At 49.6% G+C, this 23895-nt stretch overlaps 1 protein-coding gene across 1 annotated transcript in view; it reads left to right on the forward strand.

Moving 5' to 3' along the window:
* The window catches only part of XYLT1 (xylosyltransferase 1), a 309407-nt gene that overhangs the window by 244405 nt on the left and 41107 nt on the right, over positions 1–23895 (forward strand). Inside the window, exon 6 of the mRNA XM_030300138.1 lies at positions 21554–21634. Coding sequence (XP_030155998.1) covers positions 21554–21634 — 81 coding nt within the window. The remainder of the gene's footprint in view (positions 1–21553; positions 21635–23895) is intronic.

Here is a 23895-nt window from a genome sequence, read left to right on the forward strand (position 1 = left end):
TCCTCCCTCCCCCTTGCTGCCACTCAGAGTCATTGCCCACTGTAGAGAGTGGTCCGTAGTGGACTTTCAAAGTAGATGCCTGGTGAGTCTGCCAGACTCTGGGGGTGCCTGGGGTGCCTGCGTGGCCTAGCCGGTGAAGCATCTGACTCTTGGTTTCGGCTCAGGTCGTGATCTCCCGGTTCATGAGTTCAAGCCCCATATCGGGCTCTGCACTGACAGTGCAGAGCCTGCTTGGGATTCTCTCTCTCCTTCTGTCTCTCTACCCCTCCCTTGCTTGTACTTTCTGTATCTCCCAAAATAAATAAATAAACTTAATAAAGAAAAAAAGGCATCTGCCAGACTCCCGTAGCTAATCGTAATGCTCATCAGCTAGCATTTTGCCGGTACTGAACTATCCAGGGAATCCCCAGCCAGTGTCTCCTCAACCCCAGAAGGCAGGTGCTGTGGCAGTATCCCACCTTGCAGATGAAGAAACTGAGGCTAAGAAAAGTTAAGGAATCTGCCCCACGTCTCACCCCAGGTGGGGATCAGAGCCGGAGTCCGAACCCACACTTCTTCTATCACCGGAGGAGAGACAAGAGCTGAGTTCTTCACCAGCACGTCCTCGTGCACCCAGTGGGCAGCACGGCTCTCCCACGCGTCCTCCCGTGTGAGTCCACGTGCTCTCCACCTGGATGAGGGTCCAGGAGGCAGACATGTCCAGGAGCCAAGAGAGCAGCAGTGCACGCCGGAGCCTGAACCCAGAGTCGTCCGTGTTCAACAGCTGCCAAGCCCCCATCGCTTTCCGCTTTAGCTCCGCTGGATGGAGGAGGGTGGGGCAGAGAAGGGCTTGAGGCTTAGTGAGTCCGAATGACCTGCCAAAGGTTACACAGCTTGGCAGTGGCCGAGCGGGAATTGGCACGCAGGCTCAGTGACTCCCAAGTGCAGTGTGCTTTGTGCCCCATGAGGTCGGCCAGCGCGATGCACAAGCCCTTGACCCCAGGGGAAGAAGCCAGTCAGACAAGAACTTGAACCCCAGCACGTGGCCGCCGTGGCTAGAGTGGCCTCATTTCCAGATGGGCGCTCTCCCTCTCTGGCCGGTAAAAAGATCGGGACTCTACCAGTTGTCTCTGCTCAAGGCATAGACCGAGGAGCCAGCTGTCCTGCATTAGCTGGGACTGCCCTGGCTTTCAAGTTCCTTTATAATCCTGTCCCCTCCTGATTTCACCCTTCAGAGTCTTCCCCTAACTGCTGGACCGCGGTGCCTGATGGAACCCTCACTCATTTAAATGTTAGCCTCCAGCAAGGCTAATTCAGAAAGAATGGCTGCCGTCCCTCCAGATATGCACAGTTGTTCCCCAGCAAAACCTAACCGACGCTGGCATTTTCTCCACCATTCCTCGCTCCGCCAGGGCACATGAGAGGCCCTATGTGTCGGCCTGACCTGGGCTTGAATCTGTCCCCTGCTGCCCGTATCATCTTGAGACAGGTGACTCCAAGCTTCCTGGGTTTCCGTTTTCTCACCTGGAAGAGGGAGGTGATCATGTTACTTGTCAGGAAGCCACGTGAGGAACAGCAGCCACGTGGGGATCCGAGCCCTGCCTGAAGTCCCGCTCCGCAAGCTCTCTGATAAACAAACGGGTTGGAACACAACGGCTCAGGCCTGGCTCCCACCTCCATGGGGGGGCTCATGTTCATCTCTACCGCCATCTGAATGTTGGGATCAGGATGGTCAGCCGTGCCGACGGGCACAGAGGAGAGAGGGATGCCAGGTCTGCCGGGGAGACCTTCGCTATTGTATCCACCCAGCTGCACGAAGGGAAGAAGCAAAAAAATGTGTGGCTGGTCCTCGCCCCAAGGACTCAGGCACAGCCGAGGTTTGAGGCAAGAAATGGGAGAAAAAGTAGTGGAGTGCAGGTGGGGGCTTTCACCAGATGGTAACCCAGCCCTTGATAACCCTGTCCAAGAAATGTCTCTGGCACTGCATAATCGTACCATCAGTTCCTTCTCCTTTTGGGAGAGTCTAGGAAGGAGATGAGCAGATGGGGCCCTAATATGAGAAAGCCAACCAGAGCCCCTTCCCCACAGCCATTTCCTCAGGGTGGCATTATGGCGTTGGGAGACACTCAAACACAGGACCTAAGCCAGAGCTGGGCGTTTATTACAGGTGCTCACGAAGTGGTTCTCCTATTATTATCATGCAAGCTAAAAATCCTTCACAGTTCTTAACTGTAGACAAAAAAAAAGGTGTGATCTGGCCTTTTTTGTGGTCATTTTCTTTATTCCTTCCTGTATTTTATCTCTCTGTATCCTTGTAGTGCTATGGAAATGCAGACCCAAAGAGAGCGCGCGCACGTACCTTTGAGGAGATGCGGTGGTCACAGGGAGTCCTGAAGGCTGTTGCCTTGGGCGGAGCCCTGTTGGGATGTGTCTGCAGTTGAGCAACCCTGGCCCCCACCTCCCTGCCCCCCCCCCGTAAGGCTGTTTGAAAAGACCCTCCTTGTCGATCAGCCTGCTTGAGCTCAGTGGGCAGAAACACCACTGTCCTTCTCCATTCGGCTTACTCTTGAATCCGTGTTGCTACAGTCTCCTTCAGGTTTCAAGGTGGAATGTGCCTTCACAGTTCTCCTAAACCAACTCACCGTCCTCGCCGCTCCACCCCTCTCCCCAGGCTCAAGCAATACGCCTCTGGCCAACCCGGTGGCCATTGCAAGGCCCCTAGGCAGGGTCAGAACGTGGCTCAGACATCTGGATGGGTCCACAGCCTGAGGGATAGTGTCACAAACAGAAGCCTTTCTCCATCGCCCCTGTCCTTCTGAAGTGAGAAGCCCCACCCAGTCCAGATGGATCATCTGGAACCCGGATTCTGGCCTTGGCCCATTGCCCATAATGCCACATAATCAAGTAGAGGCTGGGGAAAGAGGAAGTCGGTTGGTGGTGCGGGCCAGTTTTCCCAGGGTGAAGGGCCCAGTGGAATCCCACATCAGTGTTGTGCTCCCTTGTGGAGGAAGAATGGAAATGGTGTCCCCCAGAGCCACCGCCTGCCTCCTGTGTCCTTTACTCCTCCAGAGGATTCTCCCCAGTGCAATTTAATCGTGTCCATCAGTCAACATTACTTGGCAAACCCAGCCAGAGGCGCAAACATCACCTCCCCTTCTCAACGTAATTGCGCTCTTTGGGATGCTGAATGTGGTTTAAGGCCAAGCAGTTTTTGATTACAGAGTCAATCTTTGTTTAAAAGTTTGCCGCCCTGGGGATGTTTCTAACAAGTTAGTTTAAACAATGCATTCTCCAGGCACCTACAGCTAAATAGTCCCATTAATCCAAATTGCTTTGCCAGGGATGTGGTGGAACCTTGTCCACTCCGGGGTGGCTTCTGCCCAGCTTCGTTCACTAGGAGCGACGGCCGCAGGACTGGGAGGCAAGAACAACTGAGTGGTCATACACTGACTTACCAGGAGACACCCCTCTGCCAAACGTCCCCACCTCTGTACGTCCAGTCCTGAGTATGTGCGGGGGACTGAGCCAAGTGCTTCCCAAATCTCACCTAACCTCTCAGCTGCCTGGTGAGATGGGACCTTCAGCATCCTCATTAGAGAGAAGGGACATGAGTTTGCCCACCATTGCTCGCTTTCCGTGAGACGGAGCTCAGACTTAAACCCACCCGCATCCTTAACCACAAGCCAGGGCTTCCCAAGTCTAATTCACAAGCCACTTGCAGCGTGCAAGACGATTTAAAGTGGTATGCAGACATTTTTGAAAACGTCAATATTTATTTATATTAACACATACAAGGAAGACCTGACATACCCCAAATTTCTGAGGCTGAAATTTTATTTAAAAATACAGTTGAGGGGCGACCATGTGGTTTGTTTGGTTAAGCGTCTGACTTTTGACTTTGGGTCAGGTTACCATCTGACATTTCCGGTTCGAGCCCCACGTTGGGCTCTGCATTGACACAGCAGAGTCTACTTGGGATTTTCTCTCTCCCTCTGTCTCTCTCTGCCCCTCCCCCACACTTGCTCTCTTTCTCTCAAAATAAATAACCTTAAGAAAGTAAAAATACAGTTGATCCAAATAAGAAAATGTTAAAGCAAGTATACAAGGGGTAAGTGGCTCTTCAGTCAATTCCACAAGTATTTATTGAGCGCCTACTGTATGCCCAGCAGTTTTCTGGCTGCTGGGGTATAGCAGTAAATAAAGTATGTTACTGCCGTGCCTCCTTCCATGCTGGTGAAGGAAAGAGACAAGACATCAGCAGGTGGACGGCACATCCAGTGGAAATGTGTCCAAGGGAACGTACAGTGTGGACGGAGGAGGGAGGGTCCAAGAAGACACTTAAAAAGGGGGTTAAGGCAACAAGTTGAGAGGAAGGTGTGTGAAGGGTCACAGAGAGAGAAGCACAATGGCAGAGGTCAATCAACTTTTTTTTTTTATAAAGGACCAGATAGTAATTACATCAGTTTTGTGGGCCAGATGGTCACAATGACACAGTTCTACCGCTGTAGCAGTAAGGCAGCCGCAGACCATACATAAGCAGATAGGCTAGGCTGTGTTCCCATCAAACTTTATTTACGAAAGCAAGGGCAGACCATTGTTCACAGACCCGTGATCCATACCATTCTGCCAGGTCTCCCACATTTCAGGTCATGGCCTTGCCCAGAACACACAGGTTTCAGCCTCTGCAGATTCGCTTCCCCACCCACCATTTTCCCATGCGTGGCCCTTACAGATGGTTCTGCCCACCCAGGCACCGGTGTGCAATCCACTCCTTGCTTCAGATTTTATGACCCTGGACAGAGGAAGTGTCTCTAGTGCCGAGGCAACCTCCCCCAGACCCTGGCCTGGACTCCCACTCAGCCCTGGGTGGCCGAACTTGACACTAAACAATAGTCTCCTTTTACTTTATTTTCCCCAACCTGCATCGCTTACCAGTCCTAAACTCGAGCTGGAAAGCAGTGTGTGAACTACAGCTCCCCCATCCCTGTCTCCTGACCATGCCAGCCGAGAGGGGATGGGGAGTTTGTTCACAGAGTGTCCTCCATGACTATAGGCCTGTCCAGCCTCACATAGTATCCTTCAGCCAGAGAAGATCATACGTTGTTCCCACCAGCCTTCTCTGTACAAACCCGTCAGAAATACCGTGTGCCCGTTAGCACTGTAATTCACCCTGTGCCACCTTCCTCATTCTGATTCAGAAAGGTTAATGATGTTGAATCCCAAGACTCATTGATTTCAGCACTTACCCCAGCTTCCTGCTCCCCCTGAAAGCGCAAGACTCGTTTCTCTTTCCTCGGCTGACCTGGCAAGTTGCTGATGAATGCCGTGATGCCAGCTAATTCTCCAAGATTTCCCAGAGTGACCAGACCCGTGTACTTCTACCTTCTGTATCTCTGGTTGATCTTGTGGGTCCGGTTCCCCACCTAGATGTGTTTGGGGTCCCTGTCTGTAATCTGTCTCACGAGTCTGCCATAGGTTGCCGCGTTGATTTAGGGAGAGAGAAATTTTTAACCAAGACAATGACCACGAAATGCGTTCTAATGAAATATCAGCTTTAGGACCTCAGTATTGATTGATTCATTCATTCAGACAGTCAGTCAGTCAATACACACTTGTAGAAACATCCAGCACGCCAGACATTTGCTAGGATCTGGGGTTATAGCTACCAGTAGGGTAGTTAACATCTCTGCCGTCACAGATTTGACCATTAAATGATCACATCTTCATGCCATTGTCAGGAAGGAAGTTTACGCGCATATAACGTAGGAAACCACTGTGCATATAACCGTTTCTCTTCTCAGGAGTCAGAGAGAGCTTCCCTGGAGAAGTGTCTCTGAGCTGAGAGTTGAAAGGACAGAAGGAATTAACTGGGTGAACAATGGGGCGTGAGTGTTCCAAGCAGAGCTGTCTACAAAGCCCTGAGACACGAGGCAACACGGACCATGCATCAGGTCAATAGCGGCTGGTGTGGGCAGAGGGATAAGCACATAGAGAACCAGGCTGGAGAGTTAGGCGGGACCCAGACAGCCTGAGACCCTGAGAGCCTGAGTTTATCCTAAAAGCAGCAGGTTATCTTGGGAAAGTTTTAGGTTGGAAAGTGCCATGATGAGATTGCCTCAGCTCCTATTCGGTTGTTTGGCAGTGGGGGGAAAAGGAAGGAAAGAATAAAAAGTAGAGAAGTCTACTAGGCTGCTGGAGAAGGGGAAATATGATAGCGGGTACTTTGTGTGAGCGGATGTGTGCATGAAAGCTCAGGTAATTACTTTCCAGCAGGCTATTCCCCCCTGTTGTTTCACCGCTATTATTTCTTCTCTCTTGGGCCTCTCTGCGGCACATAGTGCTCTTCGTCTCCGTGCCCCGGGGGGTTCCTGGGGAGATACTATAAGCTGGAGCTGGACCCAGAAACCCTCTTTCCGTTCTCTGTTTGGCAGAAATTTTCTGGGGCTCGGGCCTTCGGGCAGTGTAGGAAAGGAATCAGAAGCGTGCGCGTGGGGAGTCCGCGGAGTCTGAATCCAGTCGTCTCGTTTACTGGCCCCAAAAGCTTGGGGCAGGTTGCTCACCCTTGGCACACCTCGGTTTTGTCATCTGTAACATGGACGGCGTCACAGTGCCCCGCCGCAGCCTTTGCCGTGGGGATGGAGCTGTGGAACTTGCAGGGCCTTGCCTGGCACAGAGCAGGTGCTCAATGCACAACGACCGTGGGGTGACCTAGACGGGCCAGTTCGCTAGGTTAACAGTTCCACAAGCACGGCAGTGACAGGTCTTCTGCTGAGGCTGTGTCTCTAGTGCCTGGCACAGTGCCTGGCATGTCGCAGGAGCTCAGCGAGTTCTCTGCGCAGCGAGGGCTGTAGGAGCAGACTGACGGTCGATAGCCACCCCCTACAACGGCGGCAGGCGGCAGCCCCTGCTGTCATTTATTCCTACGTGGCGGAAGACTCGCTGATCCTTCGTCCCATGTTGTTCGCTTCCACAACTATTAAATGGCATCTCTGAGCTTCGTCGTGGGTTGAAGACCAGTGGAAAGGTTTTGTCTTTACTTATTTCTTTCAGCTAGAAGCATTTTCAGATTTTCCCACCATGAAAATGGAAAACATTCCAATGCACCAGAGACTCGATTTCAGGAGAACAATGAGCCGTGATGGGTTCTCATAAATCCTCAAGTTGGCTCTGCTGCTTCTCCACTTAACTGGAGGTGCCAGCACAGACCCAGGGGGGCCCCCGTGTGGGAGCCCAGCAGGGGGGGACGGTGGCATATCATACTTGCCCGGCCGCGGACGTCACACTGCTGGCTTCCCTGCAGCCCGGGAGAGGGTCCGGATCCCAAGTGATCTCTTGACGTCATGTGGCAGGGAACCTAGCTGTCCCCGTCTTCCACGAACAGGGCCGGGAGGTAGACACTGTGCTTTCCACCTTCCCTCCGTTTCCGTGACCAAGCCTCTGTGCCGAAGCCCTGGGACTCTGAGGTCAGGTGGCCGCTTCTGTTACACATGGGCTGTCTGAGCCAGAAGAGGTCATGGAACTTCTTTGTCCTTCCTCATCTGCAAAATGGGTGATAATAATGGCAGCCACCACGTGAGGTCTTTGGGAAGGCACAGTGAGGGTGGATACAGACTCGGTTCCTGGAGCGCTTGACCTCTGTCCCCCGTAGTTAGCAGCCGCAACAGCCCTGGTACTAGAGAAGCTAGGCCGGCTTGAGAAGTCAGTGTGTCCGTTGTGAAAGGAGTCCAGTGCTGCCTCCTTTCTAGGGGAGTTGTGAGGATAAACACGTAGGGTGCGCGAAACGTTTACAACACGCCTACCATGGTTGTCATCGGAGCTGTGTGATGATGAACTTTGTTTTTTTCGCTTTGGAATATTGGAGTTCAGCCGATAGAAATCACCACGAGTGACACGTGGTACATTGACGATGTGGTGCAACCACCATCACCCCGGTGCCGGACATTTGAGTCATCCTGAAAAGCTAGTAAGCAGTTGCTCCTTGTTCCTTCCTGTCCCTGGGCCCCGGCAATCACCAGTGTGCATGGGCTTACCTATTTCGGATACCTCATATAAATAGAACCCTGTGATATGTGGTCTTTTTGCCTGGCTGGTGTCATTTAGCATGATGTTCACAAAGTCCAGCCACGTGGTAGCAGATATCAGTGCCTCATTCTGTCTTAACGGCCGAATAATACTCCGCTGTAAGGATGTACCACATTGGGTTTCTCAGTTCACCCTTCCGTGGACGTTTGAGTCATTTCCGCCTTTTGCTGTTGTGCCTAGTGCTGCTGTGAACATTTATATAGAAGTTTTTGTTTCAACACTGGCTTTTCAATTCTTCTGGGTATTATGGTGACTTTTTACTGTATGTGGTTCAACTGCCTAGGAGAGAAAAGGAAGAAATAGTAAGAAGATAAGGTAGGAAAAAAGGGATTCCAGCTTCTGAGGGTTTCCTTCTTTGGCCGACCTCAGCCTTTTAGGGGGCAGCAAGGGCACCAGCTGCAGAGAGACATTCGTCTCGGCTTTGTTCTCAAGCTCTCGGGCCATGTCAGCACCCCACGGGCTTGGCTTCCCCAGGGAAACACCTGCTGATTGCAGCTTGCAGTGTGGTGTGCCTCGGGAAGCCAGGCCTCCTTGTCCATCCCTCAGAGGGACTGAGTAACAACAGCTCTGGGATAACCAGGCACTTCCCGTGTGCCGGGCCCTAGGCCAATAAACCTTCACACACGTGATCTCCTCAGTTCTCTACCCCCCTCAGACCAGGACACTGAGACTCAGGATAAAGTAGCTTGCAAGTTCACACAGTAGGCTTTAGAACCAGGTCACCTGATGCCGAGCAATGTCCCTGCAGACCAGTGGCACATCTGGCTGTCACTCAGTGGGGCTCGTCTCAGCTGCACCTGCCCATTTATCTATCTGCCTTAGCATGAAAGGGATGCCATGTGAGTTTATGAATTCCATTTCAGGAACCTGGCAGAGCCTTAGGGATTCCATTCAGCGTTTGTCCCTGTAGGTGTTAAGCAACTATATTGTGCCAGCCGCACCTTTCTTAACGGGGGTTCGTTGTGGGAACCTCAGAACACAGAAAATGATCAGAATGGCTCTTTTCTTGATTCTTGCAAGAATGGCCGATAACTAGTACCGTTTGTAATACATGGGAGAAAAGCTAATCCAAGGCATACGGTGGGTGCCTCGAGACACTAGGGGTCAATTCTCACAGTGACTGGGTCTCAATCGTCACTGTTACTCCAACATCCAGAACAGTATCTTGACATGTAGTAGGTGTAACGGTAATGTTTGCTGACTGGATGAATGTGGGATATAGTGATATGAACAAAACAGACCTGCTCCCATCTGGCACACATCGTGTTTTACAGTTTACAACATAAACCTCTTTTATGATCCAAACCATTTAAATATTCAAGGACCAGCACTGGAAAATATTTTATCAGTGATCGATGAACTTGTAATAGCACCTTTCAGCATTATTATATGTGAACAGGTTTTCGGAATAGTCCCAGATGACAGTAAATATTTTTTTTTAATTTTTTAATGTTTATTTGTTTTTAGAGTGAGAGACACAGAGCATGAGCAGGGGAGGGGCAGAGAGAGGGAGACCTAGAAATCAAAGCGGGCTCCAGGCTCTGAGCTGTCAGCACAGAGCTGGATGTGGGGCTCAAACTCATGAACCCCAAGATCATGACCTGAGCCTAAGTCAGACACTTAACTGACTGAGCCACCCAGGCGCCCCTAAATATTTTTTTAAGAAACACTATGTCAGTCACTATCAGTCAGGAACACAAGGGGAGTGGATGTAAGGTGTTCCCTCTGAGTAAACACCTCAGGAATATCCGGAAATGAATGACTTTTACCCAAAGAGCAGGAAGTCTGAGTTCATAGTCCAATAAAACCTGGGAAAGTTACCCCTCCTTGAAATAGGTCTGTGCGACTCAAAGTGATACCAGTGGTCTAAAAAGCTGAATTCCTATCTAACATCAGAACTCAACACAATTTTTGGCACTTAGGCAATGCTCAAAAATGTGTGAGAGGGGAGGAAAGAAGGGAGGGAGGGCAGAAGAAAGGAATTTATTCCCCAGCCCCAACAGTAACACATTTAGTACCTACTAAGTGCTTGCTGTATACCAAGCACCCATGCTAAGTGCTTAACCTCCATGCATCATTCTCTTTATCTTCAAAACAGCCATACAAAATGTGTCCTATCATGATGCCCATTTCTCAGAATGCAAGAGTGCTCCAGGAAAGTGTTCCCGCCCAAGGTCAGACAGTCTAGGGAGGGTGGAGTTGAGCCAGTCCTGCTACACAGACTTAGTCACCTGCTATACTCTGCCCTCCCTGCCCCCCCCCCCCAAATTAGAATCTGAATTGGCCATCTTCTTTAATTACGTTTCAACTTATATTGTTATTCTACTAAATCTTTTACTACCAATTGAAACTTCTCCCAGTATGGAAAGTAGGTGACAGATTTCTCTGGAGAAATCTCAAGTGAGCTGTCCTGAGGCCCCACTGGCCAAGTGGAACCTAGCGCTGTCCCAGACGCAGTTTGAGAACCATTCATCTATGTGATAAATTCTCTTTTAAACATTTCAGAAACTTTTGCCTCTAGCAACTGCCAAATTACAACCTCAGAGCCTGTGTCCTCTGTTTAAACAGCCTGATTTCTTGTATAACTTCTCATCAACCCTCCAAAATAAATAAACAGGCTTAGAATCTGCGAGGAAAGAAGATTCTGGATGCAGCGTGTCCTCATTCCCTAGAATCAGTCTCTTGAGCCAAGAATCTGTGTCCGCTTGAGGTTTGCAGAGGTGGCTACGACGTTTGCTTTTCCACAGAGGAGTATGTGGCTTCTCTTCTGTGTTCCAATGCATTCGGATCCTATTCCGGAAAGGACAGGCTAGGGGACCTGGCAGGCTGCCCAAGGTGATCCATGACAGTCAGCTGTCCTTTGAGCTCAGTCCTGCTATGGGACTGAAATCAGAACTGACCTGACCCTGAAGTTCCAGGGGATGGAGATGCTTGTTGTATCCTGTCAGCTGCAAAATACAGAACCTAGTGCTGGAGAAGTAAGAGGAGTAACAGCAGCCTTAATAGTAGCTACATTGTAGCGTTCTGCAGGCTGGATTACCCAGTCTCTGTGGCTTTCCCCTGCCCACCATTCAGTATCCTGTCCTACAGCACTCCTGGTGCCTGTGTATCTGTATCAGCCTGGATCTTTCAGTAGCAGGCAACAGTTAATATTGTTGTATTTGACTTAATCGTCACAGCAACCCTATGAAGTAGACATCCTCATCCTCAGTTTTAAAGATGAGGGAACTGAGCTTCAAATCACAGAAATGACACGCCCAGGGACACGCAGCCGGTAAGTGGTGGAACCGGGACTTGAACCGACATCTCTCTGGTCTCAGGCTCATTATTGTGAACAATCCACACATCAGTATATTTATTGTTGGTGTGTTAGGGATGTCCATCCGGTGAAACTGGAATAGAGAAATTATTATGATGGGTCACTGCTATCATTTGAGCAAACCCAGGGGAGTGTGCAATGGTGAAAAGAACTCTGTTCTCAGCCATACACGCAGATGGAGAGTTGAGCTTATCAATAAAATTTCATTCAGTTTAGTTCTCATTTATACTCCAGCCTGTTCCCGTTGATGTGACCCTGGGCCAGTTCTTGGAAAGACAGTTGGGGGTTAACAGGCAAATATATGGGAAGAATGGTCCCAGCATAGGGAACAAAGGTCCTCATTCTGGAATGCAGTACAGATGGGCTGAGACCCTTGGAAATGAGCAGGGGGACTCACAGACATCAAGCTGCTAGAATGTGTGTTTCAGGCCTATGCCGGACACTGAGAAAATAAAGATGAATCAGAGAACGTTCCTGTCATCGGGTAGCTTACAGTCAAGGGACTTGAACATACGTAATTTATTCTAGGGCTAGGCACACAGGCAGGTAGGATTAGAAATGTCACACAGCGTGATGGAGGTCTGGCAAGTGGTAGGCATGCCTTTCCTCTGGCATTTCGAAGCAAAGGATATGGGGGTTTCTGTTTACTGAGCACCAGCCATGGGCCAGGGACTATAGGTGCCATACCCACAACACACAGGTGCCTCAGGTACCATTTTTATCCCCGTTTTGCAGATTAGAAAACTGAGGCTCAGCCAGCTTCAGGAATTTGCTCAAAATCAAATAGCAACAAAGTGGCAAAGATCAGGGAGAAATTTCTGCAGACACAGCTTCCGTTGTAGCCAAGTTTTGGTTCTCTCCCGTAGATCACGTTTACTCTTAAGATTCAGTCTTTCTGTGTCCTCCAAAGCAGGCCTCTTCTTGCCCAAAAGCAAATCAAATAACTGGCTGTAATCAGTCATCGTAAGGGGATGCAGAATTTGGTTAACCAAATGTTCTGCTCATTTGAGATGTCTCGTGGCATATGAGGACAACCAGATTTCAGAAAATTAAAATACAATCAAACAGACTTCACATGCACACACACGCGCTCACACACACAAGGCTGAATGGCAATTTAGTTCTGCATTCATGATTCCAGCAGTGTTCCAGGATCAGGCATGGCCTCCGGGGCGCTGATTCTTGTCAGTTACCTTTCCATTACAGCCGTCTGCAGGAAGGGCTGACATGTTAAGAGTTCCCACTGATGGAAAGTCAGATAAACTGCCTCTTAGAATGGCTTATGTATGTTTAAAATGAAAAATGTGTGTCTTACAAGTGTTCTGTGAAAGCGTTGAGGCTTTGAGAAATGGTTTGCCAGTTCCTGCCAATGCAGTGAGCATGTTTTAATTCTGCATCGGTTTCTCTGGTAACAGAAAGATAAATCCAATCAAAAGTGACTGAGTTTTATTAGCCAGGTGGCTCCCCAGTTTGCTGCCCGCCTGCGTGGAGGGGAAGAGCTGTTCCCCTGGTGGCTCCAGGATGCTCGGTGCCTTATTTCACCTGGCAGTTCACCCCAGATCACAAGAATCTACGTGTCTGTCTGCCTTCTCCACTGCCCTCTGCGCTCCTGGAGGACAGAGACCATGACCACCTTATCTACTGCTGTTCCAAGTACCCGGCACCTGCCCTGTCAGGGGGTAAGAAATCATGTTTCCAGGAGAGCACAGTTTTATGCGAGTTTTCAAAGTCACAGGAAACACAGAACATTTAGAAAACTTCAAATAATGCCAGAGTTTCAGCAGCCAGGCCAGCTCACGAACCACTCTATACACCTTGCTAAGGAGTTAAGAGCATTGTCCTACAGGTGACAAAGTGCCACTGAAGGGTATTAAGTAGAGAGGGGATACGAGCAGACTTAGGTTCTAGAAAAATCCTGCAGCTGCTTTCCGGAGGATGGATTAGAGTGGAATCTGAAAGCTGGGGCAGCATTTTATCCAGTTCACTTTTCCTTGGGTACCAACAGTGGCTGTAAGTACGCCCACAGGGCCGAGGAAGAAATACAGTACCTAGGTCTTTCCATACATTTCCCACTGTGTCTTCGCAGAAGTGGGTCTCACTCCTCGTTTTGGCTCTATAAGATCAATCAGTGATTGCCCTTCTCTTATCTCCAGTGCTTTTGCTCTTGGCTCGTCTGCGGAGAACCCTGAACTTGACCTTTCTTTGTGTTGTTCTGGAATTCTGGCCTTCCTGAGAGATTTGCTAGTAGACAAGAAGACTTGGTAAGGTCCAAGCAAAACCTGCCTGGAGGGTCGTGGACAGAGCATCGACAGGATCTTCCCCCCTCTCCCCAACACCCAGAAAGAAATAAGCCATGTGGAAAAATGGGTTTGAATCCATCTGTGAGCCAGAATGCAGCGAGAGAAACCCAGTGGCTAGGGCTCCGATTTTATTTTTTTATTTTTTTTTTTTTAAATTTTTTTTTTAACGTTTATTTATTTTTGGGACAGAGAGAGACAGAGCATGAACGGGGGAGGGGCAGAGAGAGAGGGAGACACAGAATCGGAAACAGGCTCCAGGCTCCGAGCCATCAGCCCAGAGCCTGACGCGGGGCTCGAACTCACGGACCGCGAGATCGTGACCTGGCTGATGTCGGACGCTTAACCGACTGCGCCACCCAGGCGCCCCTAGGGCTCCGATTTTAGACCAGCGCAGCAGAAAGGCCCACACTTAGGAGGCCGTATCTGTGTCACCTTCTGACATGCAGTGTGTGTTCGACGATGGGTCCCCTTAGAAGGTGGCTGCAGTTTCAGGTGCCTGTTTCCTGCCTGGCTGTCCTTGGAAAGAAACGGAGGGCACTCCTAAAGCTGATCCAGCACGAGGAGATCAGGATTGCAAAGAGTCATGTTTTGGGCCTGGAGTGCGAAGGTCCAAGTCTGTAGCCCACCTTCCTGCAAGACTTCAGCCAAGTCATTAAATCTCTTTGTGTCCTACTTTATTCATGTATCAACTAGTTCCTGTGTGATGGGGGAATTGTGGGTGAAAGGGGGAGGCATAGTTAACACAATCAGCAACACAGGCATGGTTCCTGCAATCGTTACTAAGTGTTTTCTGACTGCCTCACGTTCCCCTCTCCCCCTCCAGTTCAAAGACACAGGGAAAAGCATGTCCAGTAGAGGAAACATTGTGGGCAAAGGCAGGGACATACATACAAGTGAATGACAGAGCTCTCTGCCTTGATGGCCACGAGCCCTGCACGCCAGTGCTCCCCTGGGGCATTTATTAAGAACGACGGCAATTATTTGTTGCACATCTAGTGTCAAGTCCAGGAAGAACAGACCGGAATTAGATCCAGTGCCCACCCATCTCACAACTATAGCCAGGCTCCTGAAAAGTATTGTCCAAGGTGCCCTGGTTGAAAATCCCTGTGCTATTAACAGACAGATGGGCACCAGCTGGAGCAGCTGCCCCGGGCACTGGATAGTTCTGCACACCCCACACCACACACACACACACACACACACACACACACACTCACATACACACACCTCGCTGCCTGACGGAGGCTCATTCCTGTCACACTGGCTGTTGGTCCCATGGGGAAGCCAGAAGGCCCTTGCTAGTCCTGCTTAGCCTGCCAAAGAAGCCCACCAGCCTCCCCAGGACAACTCCCCCACCCCTTTCATCACCTTTGCCATTTCCTTCCCCCTCCCCATATTCCTGGGAGCCCACTGGCTTGGTTCCTGCGTGGTGGCGTGAGCCCCGTCCTGGCTCTGGGCGTAGCCTCAGTCTATATAGCGTGCCTTTCTGAAAGCAAAGAGACACTAAAAAGTGCCGTTTGCACGAACAATGCCGCATCTGGGAACTGAATCCTACAGAAAGCTATCAGACCCACATACGGGAAAGAGAAACGCTCAAGGAGGTTCCTAGGAGCGGTATCTGTAAGGGAAGCAGACAACATAAATGTCCATCACTAGGAGACTGGCTGTGTCCCTTCCATGAGATTCTGTGTCGCGCTTAGAAGGATGAAGTCTACTTTATGTGCCGATTAGACAGATCAGCATGATAGATCCTTACATAAAAAAGCCATGGACACACACGCTCCCCTTTTTGTAATAACAAGGGCTGTGAGTGTCCCAGCACCTGCTTCATAGGGGTGCCGTGAGGACTAAGTGGGCTAACAGATGCAGAGTGCTGCGGAGAGTGGTCCCCACTGCAGGCCCTCAAGTGTTAGATGCTGTTCTTTCTGTTGCTCTTGCCATTAATTGGTCTGTCTTGCTGTGGGCTAAGCTGCAGGATGGTAATTTCAGAAGCATAGGGAAGGGTTACGTGCTTCCCCAGCATGGTTTTCTGCACTCTTGGGCTCCTCAGAAAAGGACGAGTATGACGTTTTTCTGGGGTCACATGGCTCTCAGCAGACGTGTATGCCACCAGCTCAAGTTGGTTCGCCAAGACCATCTGATATTTATTTAATCTTTTGAGAGAGAGAGAGAGAGAGAGAGAGAGAGAGAGAGAGAGAGAGAGAGAGAGTCCCAAGCAGGCTCCATGACCAGCGCAGAGCCCGATGCAGGGCTCCAATGTGAGTTCATGACCTGAGACGAAATCAATAATTGGACGATTAAGTGACTGAGCCACTCAGGTGTCCCAGGACCATCTGATTTTAAAACTGAAACATCTGTGTCCTGGATCCCCTCTCAGGGCTGGACAAACCAGGACAGCTGACTGCTCTCCATATGCCCCTGGTGGCCCAGGTGCTTTAGGAGGTACCCAGATATGTAGTCACTATTGCTTTTCATGTGTAATGGGGGGAAAAAAAAACATAAAAATGGTGTATCGGGATTAGCCTCGAAACGGAAATACACGTTATGACATGGATATACCTTCAGAACATTGTGCTAAGGGGAAAAATAGCCAGTTGCAAAAAGACAAGTACTGTATGATCCCCCTTATAGGAGGTTCCTGGAGTTTGACTCCTCTATGAATGTGTTCACGGAGACAGGAAGCAGAACGGGGGCTTCCAGCGGCTGGGGGAGGGGGAAATGGAGAGTTCTTGTTTTAATGGGTACAGGGTTTCAGCTTTGCCAGATACAAAGCGTTCTGGAGAGGTATGGTGGTTGATGGTTGCAGACCAGTACGAAGGTACTTAATACGACTGAACTGTTAACACGTAAAAATGGTTACGATGGCAGATTTTCTGTTAGGTGTATTTTACCAGAATTTAAGATTTGTAAAAAAAAAAAAAAAAAAAAAAAAAAAAAAGTACATCACATACTGCAAATATTGTCACATAGGGTAAAGCTGAAGCGCTATTGAATTGAACGTTGAATTGAACATGTGTCTGAAAGAACTGTGCAGATGATAGAGCTGTGGAAGAAGCTGGGGAAATACGGCGTGTTGATTCTGAGCTCACATTGAAGGTGCCTCCATCCTCAGCACGATCAGCTTGCCCAGTGCCCTGGTCCTCCACCCCCTGCCACCCACACACATTTCTGCTCCTCACATGGCCCACCTGCCGCATCCACGAGGCCTCGATCTGGTGCCCCCGGGGTCTGCACACATCCGGCAGCATCAGCGGGTGGAAGTCTTGAGTCCTGACATTCACAAAAACTCTGTGCTTAGCTTTTGCCTTGCCGGTCGTCGGGAGTACCTCTGGCAGATTCTTCTCAGCATCCTGTATCAGAGAAGGGGGTTCTGGGCCACAGCCTGGTGGGCAGGAGGAACGTAGAGCAGTTGAGGGCTGGCTCTGTGTTGTGCTCTTTCCAAGTGGAGGCTGAGAAGGTCCCCGTTCCCTCCTCGCCCTGTCTCAGGCTGCCAGCAGGCAGGCTTGGCTGTGACCGGGCTCCCGGGTACTAGAGGGACCTGAGAGCTGAGCTGTCCTCTTCCCCCCCAGTTCTGTGTGTCCTCATGCCCAGAACCATTATGCATCTTAGACACACACAATGTCGAGGTGGCCCCCCGGGAGCCAGTTCCTAACTCTCACACCAGCCGGGAGAGGAGACAGGTCCGTTCGATGGGGCATTTCCCAAACCGTGCTCCACAGGGCATCCCCTGGGGCTTAAGCACAGAAAGCTTTCCAAGTTCAAATCTGGCTGGGTCATTATACTGCTGTCTCCAGTTCAAAATGTCTTAAGCTTCTGATATTCAAGATGGCAATAATAATACTATTAAATAACAGCTAACATTTATCAAGGGCTTACTATATGCCCGGTGCTACAGCACAGATCTTCAGGCATTATTTTATTTAATACTCCCAACACCTGAGGCTTACTGAGACGAAAGTAACTCCCTGCAAGTCCAGGCTTTCAGGAGCAGGCCTTAGGGAAAAGATGAAGAAGGAAAAGAGGAAGAGAATTAACTACCATATTCATGCTTCACTTAAAGCAGCCCTTCTTAAACTTTAAAGGGCACACGAATCCCCTGAGAATCCTGTTAGAATGCAGAATTTGACTCAGTAGGTCCGAGGTGGAGCCTGAGTTACTGCATTTCTAGTAACAGTGGACTGAGGCCGTTCATCCAAAGACCAGGCCCTGAATAGGGGGGCATTTGGGCACCTACACCTGGCATGGAACTCATTGATTCACTTGTTCATTTGTTCACTCATTCATTCACTCGTTCACTCCTTCATTCATTTACTCATTCGTTTACTCATTTGTTCGCTCATTCCTTCCTTCCTTCCTTCCTTCATTCATTCACTCATTCATTTATGCAAACAGTCTAGTAGCAAAGGGCGTGACACTCTCTGACATCTGGATCCCGATTCTAATCCTGACGCTGTGCTTCACTAAGCGGCAATTTTTGAGTCTCAGTTGCCCATCTGCAAATTGGGAATGAAACTCGCATTTTAGAGAGTCTTTGTGAATATTAAATGCAGTAAAATGTGGCAAACATCTGCTCCAGGGTCTGGGGCATGGTGGACAATTTCATAAATGGTCGTGGTTTAGAGCTTATTTGAAAAAAAAATTTAATGTTTATATTTGAGAGAGAGAGACAGAGCATGAGCAGGGGAGGGGCAGAGAGAGAGGGAGACACAGAATCCAAAGCAGGCTCCAGGCTTTGAGCTGTCAGCACAGAGCCCGACCTGAGGCTCGAACTCATGAGCCATGAGATCATGACCTGAGCGGAAGTCAGACACTTACCCAACTGAGCCACCCAGGCAGCCCCTTTTTTTAAATTTTTTTAATGTTTGGAGCTTATTTATCATTCACTTATTCCCTCATTTCAACAGATTTTCACATGGTTCCAATAAGTTTGTTTATATTATAGCCAATTTATTAATTGAAATAAATGACTTATTTATTAAAATAAATCACTTATTTTAACATTTACTTATTTACGTATTTCCACAAAGACATCCCAGTGGCCACGAAGGCTGCCAGTGAGGGGCCCAGAGTCACAGTCATAGAGGAGTGGCTGTGGACGAAGAAACATGTCTCCTAATGGTTTTCACAAGAGGTAGGGACAGGCACAAGTGATGAGTGGTGGGAGCCACTTGGCACATGACTCCACCAGAAGAGGAAGAGTGACAAACGTATGTGGTGGGGAAAGAGGGAGAGAGGCTGGAACTGGGTAAAATGTCAACAGATCGCAAGCTGTTAATTATCTGAGGAGAACTAAATATTATGTAGGCAATTATAGACAGGCGTTGGAAAGCAGTGATAGGAAAGTTGGGCCCCAGCCGAATTGCGTGTCCCCTTGAAGAAGGGCTGGGAGACTGGTTTCAGTGTGCAGAGCAAGCTTTTTACTCTGAGAGAGAGGGAGAGTGAGGGGGCCGGTGGAGGGAGCCCAGGGAGGGGGAGTTAGGGGTCCCCTCGACCCCGCCAGTCCAGCCAAGCCAGGCACACAGCACTTTGCTTTGAAAGGCAGCCTTACCCCACCCCCACCCCACCCCCGCATTCTCCCTCCCCGGGCTCTGGGCCTGGAATCCGCAGCCCCCTCCCCAGCCGCCCTCCCTCCCCCAAGATGTCATCTTTTGAGACGATTTCATGTGGAAGCATCGCTAAGTAAATTCGCTAAATGCCTATTCATCCCCGTCAGATGGGGACTCGGTGAAGCGGTAAATGTGAAAATGGCCCCAGCTCAGGGCCCTGAAAGGCGCTTTCTGGGGTTGCCAAATGGAGCTGCAGCCACTGACCCTGGGAGGCCTGAGGCTTCGCGCACGGGGGCCCAGGAGCCCCGGCCCGGCCCCTTCAATCCTCCCTCTGAGGCCGCTGAGAGGCCCTATTTATTATTCCTGCTGCCAGGGACCCATTCAGAGGTTAACTTGTCCCCGTATTCATCAGGACGACGATAATGAACTGTCCCAGAGTGGCAAGGGGGTTGGTAAACAGGAACTGCTGAGACACGGAGATCGAATGGGCCTCTTGAGGGTTTGGAAAGAGAGATTGCTTGCATTTTTTTTTTTTATGGGCTGATCTTGTTCCCACCTCTCCCCGCAACTTCGGGAGGCCCTTTGCCCATGGCTGTCTGTAACTTGGTATGAGGCACACGTGGGCTTTACCCTGGAGCATGTGGGCAGGGTTGTCCACACACGAGATGCACCGTTTTGCAGATGCGTGGGGTTAGCCATTTGGCTGCGTCCCTGGAATTTACCTCTGTGCGCCTTGGCAGGGCTTGGCTTGCGTGTTCCTATCGGATTTACTTCAGTGCGGACGGGGGTCTCTCTGCTACCGCCAGAATGGCCGCCTGTGTATCGGTGTTCATTTCAGTAACAGGATGGGACACCGGCAGGGCTCGTTTTCACTGCAGCGTCCCTTGACTGCTTTGTGCCCCCTCCGCTGGAATTATGAGTTGGTCAGCATGCGTCATCCAATCACAGAATAGGGGCTTGCAGTGGTGCGGCTGCAGGGAGTTGCAGGGAAATGAAGAGTGAGGCGTGGGGGCTGCTTAGACCAGATGGTGGTAGGTGGAAGGAGCAAAGCACTTTGCATTTATTGCGCACCTACTATATGCCCTTTAAATATTTCCAGCTATCCATTCGTTATATACGTACTGAGAGCCTACTGTCTGCTGGGCAGTCGGGGGTTCAGAGAAGGCTACCACCCAGATGTTAAATTACTCACCCTTGGGTCAGGAGTGGAGCTGGGATCTGCCTCTGGACCTTTCTGCTTCTAGAGCCCAGGCATTGCTTTCTAAGGCACCTACCTGCCCCCCAATGTTCTGAGAGCCTCCATTCGGTTCCAGGAGTGTCCTTCCTTTCCACCGCCTCCATCTGGTCTCCCACTTTGAAACAATGGTTAACCCTTTCCTTCTAAGTAAAAATTCCTGAGCAGAGCAGATGATAAAGGAGCTGTCACTTCAGCACCGTTTACCTGTTTGGGTTTATTCAGCAGAAGAGGCGACTGCATTTCTGGCAGATGGAGACCCGTGTGACTGCCTTTTAAAATACTGTCACAGCTGTATGCACAAGCTGATTAGCTGTGACTACACTGCCTGCACCGAGATTGATGGCGATAAATTTGGGATAACAATACTGGGAACGACGTCATCTGTTTCAATCGCACTTCATATTTTTTAAAGCTCTCTCAATTGGTAGCCCACTGGTTATTCAAGGACTTAGTATTCATTCATCCAGCAACCATTAATGTAGCTCCTACCATGTGCTAGTGAGGAGCAAGTCCCACTAGGTTCTGTCCTGATGGAGCTTACATCATAACGTAAACAAGTTTAACACTTGCAGGTGACAATAAAATAGTAATGGAAATAAAGGGATATGATAAAGATGGGGGTGGGGGAGGCTGATGCCACATTAGGTTGGGTGGCCAGAAAAGGCGTCTCTGAAGAGGTTACATTTGAAAGGAGACCTGGATGATAACAGCAAGCCAGGCCTGGAAAGATACAAGGCAGAATTTCCCAAGGACAGCACGTGCAAAGACCCTGAGATTGCTGTGTATCGCATTGAGCTACACACTAATGACTTACTGTTTGCCACGCCCAGTGCTGAGCACTGGAGATTCCAGAACAGCTAAGGTAGTATGCTTATACTCAAAGAGTGTACAGGCTATAGGATAGGTAGGATACAAACACGCTAATACCCCTTTTAATGTAGTGTGGTAAGCCTAGGGTGGTGACCCATGAAAGAAGATGCTTTATTAGCCTGTATGGACCTTATTTCTGTGACCACGAAGGGAGCCAAGACTCAGAAAGTGTCCATGGTCTCTGGAGGACCCTGACCTTCCTCTTGGTTTGTTTCCACAGGACGAATGACCAGCTGGTGGCATTTCTCTCCCGATACCGAGATATGAATTTCCTGAAGTCACACGGCCGGGACAATGCAAGGTAGCACATCCTCCCCCTACCCACGTGCAAAATGGAAATGAAAATCTGAGTGATCATTTTGGGGCTTCCTTTGAGGCTAGCCTAGAGGAAAGTAGAGGACAGGAGGAAGGCATGGCTCGGGTTGGCCCCTGCCCCTTCCATGTCGGGTCTGCAGCAGTCTTTCCCGTCAGCCAAGGACAGGGATAATAGTAAATGCATCTCCTCTCATAATAGCCCTTTACACCACCACCCCCCCCCACACACACACACACACTGAGCACTTTCCTGGGTCCATTATCTCATTATGGCAACCCTTTGAGGTAAGTAGGGCAGCCATTGTTCATTCCCACTTTATTGGTGGGATGACTGAGCCCCATAATTTAAGTGATGGCCCCAGATCATTCATTGGGTCAGCCATTCAGCAAACACTCACCCAGTGCCAAGCATGTGGCAGGCACCCTTCTAGAGCTGAACAAGACAAAATCCTCATTCTCATGGAACTTACTTCCTGGTGAAAAAGAGTGTCATTCCAGCATGGAGTTGAGCTCATATATCCTGATTCCCACCCTTTGCCCTCACCAGTGCCTCACTCTTGCTGCCCAAGACATTGGCAGGGATTCAAGGCACCAAGAAGCCCAGTCTGGATCCACAAATAGCATGCTGCAGTCCCACTTTCAGCAGAGTCAATATCTCTGTGGCCAGAGATCAGCTACGAGGGATTCAGTCTCAAGCGCCCCCTTTAGGGGAGATCACATGATAGGCTTCACCGTCCTGATGCCAAACACCATTAAAAAAAAACCAGCCCAGATCACTGACATGCTGGCAGCTTTTTCTAGCTTTGAACTCAGACCATAACCTGGCAGCACATGGGATAATTTTAGCTCGTTGATGTGTTTTCTTTGGTTTGGCTCTTGTGTTGGTTTTGTTTTGTTTTGTTTCAGTTCAAGTGCTCCATTTGACAATGAATAGCCCCATTTAAAAATAGCACTGTTTCCCAGGCACATCCAGCTCATCTTAAAAGATCCAAAGGTCCACTGACTCTGGGCCTCAGGTTTCTCATTGGAGGCTATCACCTGGGTCATAGACAAAGCCTGTGTTCTCCTGTCCTCTCCTGTGCCCCTTCCCTACCTGGCCCCCACTGGCATTTCAGTTTGTAGTCTGCTTCAGGCGTTCTGTGCAACTGCTGACTGACCTGCCCTCTGGCTGGCTCTGTAACTCAGTTTACCGAGTTACCTGCGGCGGGGAGGGGGGGGGGGCGGAGAGGGGGGGACCAGAAGGTAGCCTTGAGCTTCATCTCCTGAGCTCTCCAGATGTAACCCCAGAATCCTTTGTTGTGTCATTGCCTAAATTCTAACTCTGATTTCATCCAGCTGTTTATAGCTTGTTCCCATCCTACTGACAGCCTGCATTTTTTACATTTAGAAGGAGCCCCCAGACTTGAGGATGCTCTGTAAATCAGCATGATTTACAGATTAGCGTGAGCATGTTCCCACCGCTAAAGGGAGAGAGGCCTGGGTAGATCAAGAATTACAGCCACTGTGTGATGTGTTCCTGATAAGTGCCCTTGCTCCGCTGACCTTTTCCCTGTGGGATCCAATTTCATTCTTAGGGCCACTCAATGCAAAATAAGAATCATTATCCCCATTTGTCAGGAGAAGAAAGGGGTTTTGGGGAGTCTAAATGATTTTCCCAAGGTTACACAACTGGTAAGTGTGAGAATTTGAACCCAGTTCTCTGACCCCAAAGCCCGTGGGATCAAGGTGGAGCCGAACAAGATTGCATTCAGGTGTTAGTTATCAAAAGTGGCCCAGATGTTAGTGTCTAGGCCCTTAGGTTACCTCCAGGTAACCTTGTAATATGTGTTTTGTGCAAAGTTGTTTCATCACAAAGGAGCCCATTGTAATTTGATAGACTTGTGTCTGAATTATTATCCACCCTGGTATTATTATTCCTGCCTAGTTGGTATTTATTCTCTGTCCACTATTTCTAGGCCCAGTGCTTAGGACTGGGTATGTAGCACAGAGGTTAAAAGCGTGGGCCTTGAGGTTGTACTTCCTGGATCAGAGTCCTGCTCTGCCATGTCCTAGCTATGTTGCATTGGACAGGTGTCTTAACCTCTCTGAGCCTGTTCCCTTACCTTTATAGTGGAAATAACAATAGACCTACGCTCTTGGGGTTGAGAGGATTAAATGAGATGCTGCGTATAAAGCATCCACCATATAGTAGATGCCCTATGTGATGGTGGTGATGATGATGGTGATGTCATGGCTATGATAAGTGTA

The sequence above is a fragment of the Lynx canadensis genome, chromosome E3 (assembly GCF_007474595.2).
Source record: "Lynx canadensis isolate LIC74 chromosome E3, mLynCan4.pri.v2, whole genome shotgun sequence".
In the NCBI taxonomy this organism is placed as follows: Eukaryota; Metazoa; Chordata; class Mammalia; order Carnivora; family Felidae; genus Lynx; species Lynx canadensis.